The sequence below is a fragment of the Callorhinus ursinus genome, unplaced genomic scaffold, assembly GCF_003265705.2.
Source record: "Callorhinus ursinus isolate GAN/ISIS: 27379988/994484 unplaced genomic scaffold, GSC_fseal_2.0 scaffold38, whole genome shotgun sequence".
Classification (NCBI taxonomy): Eukaryota; Metazoa; Chordata; class Mammalia; order Carnivora; family Otariidae; genus Callorhinus; species Callorhinus ursinus.
In genome coordinates, this window is record NW_027397100.1 from 5,667,770 (window position 1) to 5,676,292 (window position 8,523).

Sequence of the window (8,523 nt, forward strand, 5' to 3'; positions counted from 1 at the left end):
CCCTGTCTCGCTGTGTCTCTCTCTGTCAAATAAATAAATAAAATCTTAAAAAAAAAAAAGAATTTGAATAGAAATATTTTAATTCTCTTCACATTTTTTTAAAAGATTTTATTTATTTATTTACTTGACAGAGAGACAGCGAGAGAGGGAACACAAGCAGGGGGAGTGGGAGAGGGAGAAGCAGGCTTCCCGCCGAGCAGGGAGCCCGATGCGGGGCTCGATCCCAGGACCCTGGGACCATGACCTGAGCCGAAGGCAGATGCTTAACGACTGAGCCACCCAGGCGCCCTCTATTCACATTTTCATATCAAATCTGAACACTGATGATAACGTGATTTTGTAATTAGAATTACTATTATTTTAGTCATTATTAGCATTACAATTTGCTAAAAGAAAGGTAATGATAATTATGGTGATATTATGTTAATAATGGGGGCCATAGAAACGCTTTTCTCATGGCATCTCATGGAAGAATATATTTTACATGTAAATAAACCAATCACCCCAGTGTTTGAAATAAATTTCATACGGATCAAAGATTTTAATTTTTTTTTTTTTAAGGAATAATAAAGGCACCAAAGGAAATAAAAAGGTCAGCACAATATAAGGTCACGTGTAGAATGCCACCTGGGGTGAGGCCACAGGTTGAAATGCTGCACCAGAGAGGGAGTGTACAGCTTTGCTCTACCACAGCCTGGGTCTCTGGGTCCCCTGTGCCTCTGACCTGGGGCGCTGCCTGAGGGACAGTGGTTCGGGGTCTAGCCAGTAACTCTCAGGCCGTCCCTCCTCCGTGCCGGGAATGGGTGTGGTAGGGCAGCAGGCAGGGAAAGGCTGCTGAGGGAGACCCAGCTCCGGTGCCTCCCCCCGCCCTGCACACACTGCAGTTGACTTTGGCCTCTGGGCCTGACTTGGGAGAGGCAGAGGCGGTGTCTTGTTCTCATATGTGGGAAGGCTATGAAAAGAAAAACCCTTGTTGGCCTAAACATTTAAACAAGAATTACACTAGGATGTTTTGTTTTCACTCTGACATGGTCAGAATTAATTTGGAGATCCAGAAGAGGATTATTTTGTTGTTATTGTTGTTGCTTGGTTTTTGAATCTGAGTTACTTAATACAAGAATACAGAGGGAAATAGAAAACAAAACATATGTCTTAAGTCTATCAAGTGGTATTGGAACATCCTCAGGTCATTCTTCAGGGCACTACTTTGTTGGTGTTTGAGGTGCTCCACATTCAAGCTGTTGGTGAACTTGTTGAGAAAAGGCCCCGATGATAGAAGGCAAGCTGTGGGCTGTGTCTGGGTGTCTGGAAGCAGAGCCTAAGAGATCATAATCATTTTTCTTCTTCCTCCTAGGTTTAATAGGAAAAACTTGCTTCCTGCAAACACCAGAAAAAACTGCCCTTGGAAACTGTTTCTTTGGCCTGCATGGAGCAGCTAGAACTTACACTGTGAGGCCCTTGACGGGACGAGCTCTCACCCCCTGATCAGCCAGAGTGATTGTTGCCATGGCCAGCAAGAGGAAATCCACCACCCCGTGCATGATCCCTGTGAAGACCGTGGTGCTGCAGGAGGCCAGTGCGGAGGCCCAGCCTGCCGAGGCATTACCCGAAGGCCCCCAGCAGGAGCTGCCCCCTGAAGTGCCTGCCGGCAGCAGCGAGACTGCCCAGACGTCCAGCAGTACCGATGGCCCCGCCCTGGCCAACGGGCACCGGAGCACTTTGGATGGCTATTCGTATTCCTGCAAATACTGTGATTTCAGAGCCCAGGACATAACCCAGTTTGTGGGACATATGAACTCAGAGCACACAGACTTTAATAAGGATCCAACTTTTGTATGCACTGAATGCAGTTTTCTGGCAAAAACTCCTGAGGGGCTTTCTCTGCACAATGCTAAGAGTCACTCGGGAGAAGCCAGCTTTGTGTGGAATGTGGCCAAGCCAGACAATCATGTGGTCGTGGAGCAGAGCGTCCCCGAGAGCACCTGTACTCCTGACCTATCGAGTGAGCCCAACGCCGAAGGGACCGACGGACAGGCCGAAATCATCATTACCAAAACTCCAATCATGAAGATAATGAAAGGCAAAGCTGAAGCCAAAAAAATTCATACGCTCAAGGAGAACATCCCCAGTCAGCCTGTGGGTGACACAGCCTTACCAAACCCACCAGCCGGGGAGACCGAGGCAAAAGAGGGGGACCACCACTTTGTCAATGGGGCAGTCCCGGTCAGTCAGCCGGCCACCAACCCGGCCAAAGGGCCGCATGCGGCCAATGGGCCCCTGCTGGGAGCGGTGCCGGTTCTGCCGGCCGGCATAGCGCAGTTCCTCCCCCTGCAGCAGCCGCCCCCACTGCACGCCCAGCACCACGGCCACCAGCCGCTGCCCACATCCAAGTCCCTCCCCAAGGTGATGATCCCCCTGAGCAGCATTCCCACCTACAATGCGGCCATGGACTCCAACAGCTTTCTGAAGAACTCGTTCCACAAGTTCCCCTACCCAACCAAAGCTGAGCTCTGCTATTTGACTGTGGTCACCAAGTATCCAGAAGAGCAGCTCAAGATCTGGTTCACAGCCCAGAGGCTGAAGCAGGGCATCAGCTGGTCCCCTGAGGAGATTGAGGACGCCCGGAAAAAGATGTTCAATACGGTCATTCAGTCCGTACCCCAGCCCACAATCACCGTCCTCAACACGCCCCTGGTCGCCAACGCTGGCGGCGTCCAGCACCTCATCCAGGCCGCCCTCCCGGGCCACGTGGTAGGGCAGCCGGAGGGCACAGCGGGCGGCCTGCTGGTCACTCAGCCGCTGATGGCCAACGGGCTGCAGGCGCCCAGCTCATCCCTGCCGCCCACCGTCACATCGGTGCCCAAGCAGCCCACCGTGGCACCCGTGAATACGGTGTGCTCCAACACCACGTCGGCGGTGAAGGTGGTCAACGCGGCCCAGTCGCTGCTCACGGCCTGCCCCAGCATCACCTCCCAAGCCTTCCTTGACGCCAGCATCTACAAGAACAAGAAGTCTCACGAACAGCTGTCTGCCCTGAAAGGAAGCTTCTGTCGGAACCAGTTCCCGGGGCAGAGTGAGGTGGAGCATCTGACCAAAGTGACCGGCCTCAGCACCAGAGAGGTGCGCAAGTGGTTCAGTGACCGCAGGTACCACTGCCGGAACCTGAAGGGCTCCAGGGCCGTGCTGCCCGGCGACCCTGGCGCCATCGTCATTGACCCCGGGCCCGAGGCGCCCTTCTCCCCGTCGTTGGCCAAGGCCCCCGAGGTGCCCTGCGTCCCGCCGGCCGCCACCCTGGCTGCCCCTCCTTCCACCAGACGCCAGGCCTGGCACCAGACCCCTGACTTCACGCCAACCAAGTACAAGGAGCGAGCCCCTGAGCAGCTCAGAGCCCTGGAGAGCAGTTTTGCACAAAACCCCCTTCCTCCCGATGAGGAGCTGGACCGCCTGAGGACTGAAACCAAGATGACCCGGAGAGAGATCGACAGCTGGTTCTCGGAGAGGCGGAAGAGAGTGAGCGCCGAGGACCCTAAGAGGGCCGATGAGGGACCCGCCCCAGAGGAGGAGGAGGAGGAGGAAGAGGAGGAGGCGGGAGAGGAGGAGCCGGGCGGGGGCCCGAGGGCCCCTGGGGAAGACGGCCCCCTGGAAGGGCTCGGCAGCCGTGGGCTGGCAGAGCGCAAGGTCAGCCCCATCAAAATTAACCTTAAGAACCTGCGCGTCACCGAGGCCAATGGGGCCAACGGCAGGAGCGAGCTCCCGGGGCCAGGGGCCTGCGAGCCTGAAGAGGATGGGCCCGGCCAGCCGGCTGAGCAGCCCCCCGGCAAAGCAAGCTGCAAGAAGACGGCCCAGCAGCGGCACCTCTTGCGCCAGCTCTTCGTGCAGACGCGGTGGCCCAGCACCCAGGACTACGACGCCATCATGGCCCAGACTGGCCTGCCGCGGCCCGAGGTGGTGCGCTGGTTCGGGGACAGCAGGTACGCCCTGAAGAACGGCCAGCTCAAGTGGTACGAAGACTATAAGCGGGGCAACTTCCCTCCAGGGCTGCTGGTCGTCACCCCTGGCAACCGGGAGCTGCTGCAGGACTATTACCTGACGCACAAGACGCTGCGTGAGGTGGACCTGCAGAGCCTCTGTGACAAGACCCAGATGAGCTCCCAGCAGGTCAAGCAATGGTTTGCGGAGAAAATGGGCGAGGAGACCCGGGCTGTGGCGGACGCGGGCAGTGAGGACCAGGGCGCCGGCGAGGCTGCAGCCATTCACCAAGGGATGGGGGATGCGTATTTGGAGGTGTCGGAAAACAGTGAGTCGTGGGAGCCTGGCGCCCCTGAGGCCAGCTCGGAGCCCTTTGACGCCCCGAGTCCCCAGGCTGGACTTCAGCTGGGTAAGGAGCCCACAGGGGCTGGGGCCAACCGCCGTGGGGAGGGCGGGGGGGGCGCCTGAGGGGCCACGGGGGCAGCTGCTGTCCCTAAGCTCCCTGGCAGTGAGACCAAGTGGCCGGCTGCTCCAGGGGGCACCTGGCAGCAGAAGCCATTAGGGCATAATGGAATATGACCTACACTATGATGTGTTTCCTGTGTTGTTAGGGGAAGGAACATAGTGGGCCTACAAGGGTGCAAGCTTTTCTAGATATTTCTTAGCAGTGGGAGAATAGGTCAAAGCACCATCAGAGTCAGACAGAACCACAACCCCCCGGTAGGAGAGAGCAACAGGACTGCTGAGGAAATTCAACTCAGAATGGCGAGCAAAAGGAAAGAGGGGCTTGGATTGCCTTTAGATGTGGCAAGTGCTTTTATTTAAATGGTGAAAGTCCTGTAATTTGCCTTTGTTGCTCTTTCTGGTTTGGAGAAATGGAAAATCGTCTTCCCTGTTAGATATGTAATCAAAAGCTTGAGTTTTGTTCCTCAGTTTCTCTGGATCATAGCCCTGGTAGTAGCACTTGAAAGAAAACTTTAGAAGATAATTTATCGAAGATAGCTTTAAAGCCACAGACAAGTCACTTTGTCGGTATCGGGTCCTGACCCCCCGGGTTCCCAGCCTCCCCTTTCCCTCCCCGTCCTTCGGTGTTTGGCTCCTTAGAGGCCTCATCACAGCATGGCCAGGAGCCCATACAAACTGAGCGTCTGGATTCTCAGATTCTCCGATTTGGGAACCTTTAGAAGTTGGTTCTGGGGCCGATATTTCCTGACTTGACCTTGTTTCCCTCCATGACCCCCATGAGTCAGTGAGGCCCTCACAGGCAGCGGTGGGCTCCAGGAAACAGGGTTGGCTTCGCAGGGCTGGTTGCCTCAGGCACCTTGTCCAGCACTGGGCGTGCCCCTGGGGAATGCCCACCCCTGGCTTGCAGGCAACTAGAACAAATTTCTTTTTCTCTTTAAAATTTCACTGAAGTATATTCTTGGGTAGCTGGAAATAGGGTGGTGGTTACACAACCTTGTGAATGTATTTAAAGCCATTTAATTGTACATTCAAAAATGGTTCAAATGGTAGCTTTTATGTTACGTATATTTTATCACAATTAAAAAGAAAAAAGCTAGGGGCGCCTGGGTGGCTCAGTTGGTTGGGCGACGGCCTTCGGCTCAGGTCATGATCCTGGAGTCCTGGGATCGAGTCCTGCATCGGGCTCCCTACTCAGTGGGGAGTCTGCTTCTCCCTCTGACCCTCCCCCCTTTCATCTGCTCTCTCTCTCATTCTCTCGCCCTCAAATAAATAAAATCTTTAAAAAAAAGAAAAGAAAAAGCTAACCTGGAAGTGGGGCGAGTGGGTTTGAGTTACAAGCACTGGCCCCTCTGCTCCTAAATCCACCACTAGGCCAAGTGTGATGTCCCTGGCGGGACAGAGCAGGCGTGGCACTGTGGCCTCCCCCTCTTCTGCCTGAAGCAGATAACCCTTGGGTTCAGGAAGTGCTTGTCTGTGTGTCTGTACTTGGTTTCTCCATGGCCAGCCTCCACGCAAGGGCCAGGTCGGCAAGCGTCATGGACCACGGGCCTCTGAACAACCCCGCTGACGTTGAGCGCAGGGGTAGAGGCCATCAGTAGAATGTAGACACTAGCCCCCGCCGCTGTGGTGTTAGAACATGGGTTCTGGAGAGCTGGTGGGGAGGGGCGGGATGGGGTGGTTGAGGACAGGGCTCCAGGCCAGCAGTGGCCTGGGCTTTGGCGGCACTGGGCGGCCGGAGGGTCTGCAGGCCCTGCCCGATGTGACCTGCATCCCGTCCTTACACAGCACATCCTTCTTCCCGGTCCCTCGGGCTGCAGGGTGGGCGAGGGGCTGGCAGGAAGGCAGGGCTCCTGGCAGTAAGAGGGCCCCAGAGCCAGTGCTACCACCCTAGCGTGGCGAGGACTGGGCTGCCTGAGGGGCTGTACAGGTGTGGTGGCTGATGTGGAGGTGACAGGCCCGTGTTTTCTCCTCAGAAACAGACTGAATTTGAACTGATTACTCCGAAGGACTGGCCAGTCCGGGATGCCGCCTGCCACGTGGAAGGGCTCAACCCGACTCTCCGCTGCCACGTGCTGTTCCCATGCTCGCCGCCGCTGCCACCGCCGCCGGCCGGGCACGCACGAAAGCTTCTGGAGGCCTCGCCGCCAGCCCAGAGCCCGCCGCCACCTCCGGCCTGTCACCACCGAGCGCGCCAGCAGGGAGAGTCGAGTGCTTGTCAGTTCTTCCTCCCACCACGTAGGACCTTTCCTTTGCCTTCCAGTGGATAAAATAGTTCAGATTTCATATTCATAGACACGAAATCAAGTTTTTAACCTATAAATCCGCCTATACACATTTAATAAAACATCAGATCATAAACACTTTCATTACATAGAAACTTTGGTTAGCCAGCAGTACATTGTCTTACATCATCTCTGAAAATGCCCTGTGTCTGTTCTCTGGAGATCATGGGGGCTACTTGTCCCCAGCACGCGCGGAACTGGGGCTGAAGCCCTAGACCCCCCCACCCCCCACCCCCTCAAGGAAGGTGGTACGTTTGCCGAGGCAGCTGCCCGCCTTTCCCTGCCCTGGGGGCGAATCGGCACTGGCGCCCGCCTGCCGTCTGGAAATGGACTGCTCACCTGATAGTGTTTGCTCACCGCGCTCTTAAGTGGTTCCAGCCATCCTGCTTGTTCGTGGGAGTTTGAATCATGGACCAGAACTTTTCAGTTACCAGGTCAACTTCAAGAAGTATTTGTTGTTAAGCCTGATGTACTGACCGATGTGCCCACGTTTTTGTTGTTGTTTTTCAATCTAGATGTTTTCAGAGTGAGAGGAAAATTGAGAAAAGGAACGTGCAGGGCGGAACGTGGAAGTGCACGGCCCCAGCGTGTGGCTTTGGCCACTGTGGTCTTCGGAGCCCTTACCCACACTCCCTTCCAGGCTGCCAGTGGTCTGGGAAGGAAGTCTCCCGCAGCTGGGAGTAAGAGCGAACGCTCTGGGATCTGGGGAGCCAGGAGTGGTCAGAGCTGGGGTGGTCCTTGGCACAGAGACACCCAGAGTGCTCATGGCCCCCGTGCCGAGGGCCTGGCTAGGTGCTGGGCATCGCCGGACAGGCCCTTGTGAAGATGTTTCTTAAGTTCTGCATTTATATCCCCAAATTTGGAAACAAGATCTCTGTCTACTTTAGCCTAATCCTCATACCATTTTTTTTTTAATTGAGAAAAATCACAGGAAAAGGTGCTTTTGAAACACTGGGAAACTTGTATACAAAGCTGTACTACTTGGTAAATCCCTATTTCCCCCAAAACTGGCTGTTCTGAGAGCAGCAGGTGAAAGTGGGGCAGGCAGAAGTCATGTCCCCGGCAGCTCCGCTCACCTCCTGGAGACCACCTGCTTCCCCAGGCACTAAGGCCTTGTGAGCATGCTTCTCCTGGGCCCAGGCTGGGGGAGCAGCACAAAGCAACACCAGAGAGAGGACAGGGGCTTCGGGCATGACAGACTGGTGGTAGGGTGGGCGCTGTCCTCCTCCCCGACCCCACCCAGGAAATGAACTGGGTGGGGCACCTTGCTGGCTTGGCTCCAAGGGCAAAGATGGTGGTGGCACCTTCTGCCTTCCAGGAGAGGGCTTTCTCTGGAAACCAAAAGATCTTGAGCCCCTGTTCTTCTAAAGTGTCTTCTCCCGCTCTCTCAGACCCAGTAGGGACCACCTCTGAGTTGTTTGAAACGTGACGTGTGAGTACTTGGCAAGTTCTGTGCCCTGTGTTTGTGTCCTTTCCATTTGAGTGTGAAGCTGTTTAGCCCCAAAGACCTCGTGGCAGAATTGCCAGTGGTGATTGCCTTCCTTCAGAGAACAGACACCTGGACTTTTTCGTTTAGGGTTTATGTACATGCAGATTAATTTATATATACACGTAGATACAGTACAGATAGTCATTTGATACTTTACTGAGAAAATGTCCACCTGAGGTATACACTTGAGGAAGCTCACGGCACAAGGCTGTTAGGGGAAGGAGCCTGTGTTGGAGGGAATGCCGGTACCCAGGGCGCAGCTGAGGCGGCCTGGCCGGAAACCAGCTGAGTGTGGGGGACACCAGCCTGCAAGCCTCA

General features: G+C 55.2%; 1 protein-coding gene across 7 annotated transcripts in view; it reads left to right on the forward strand.

Annotated features, from left to right (window-relative positions):
• Window positions 1-6,549, forward strand: part of ZHX3 (zinc fingers and homeoboxes 3) — a 125,169-nt gene extending 118,620 nt beyond the window's left edge. For all 7 annotated transcript variants that reach the window (XM_073880417.1, XM_073880421.1, XM_025875435.2 and 4 more), the window contains 2 exons: window positions 1,355-4,378; window positions 6,408-6,549. In XM_073880417.1, coding sequence (XP_073736518.1) covers window positions 1,507-4,378; window positions 6,408-6,418 — 2,883 coding nt within the window. In that variant the 5' untranslated portion in view covers window positions 1,355-1,506 and the 3' untranslated portion in view covers window positions 6,419-6,549. The remainder of the gene's footprint in view (window positions 1-1,354; window positions 4,379-6,407) is intronic.
• The last annotated feature ends 1,974 nt before the right edge of the window (window positions 6,550-8,523 follow it).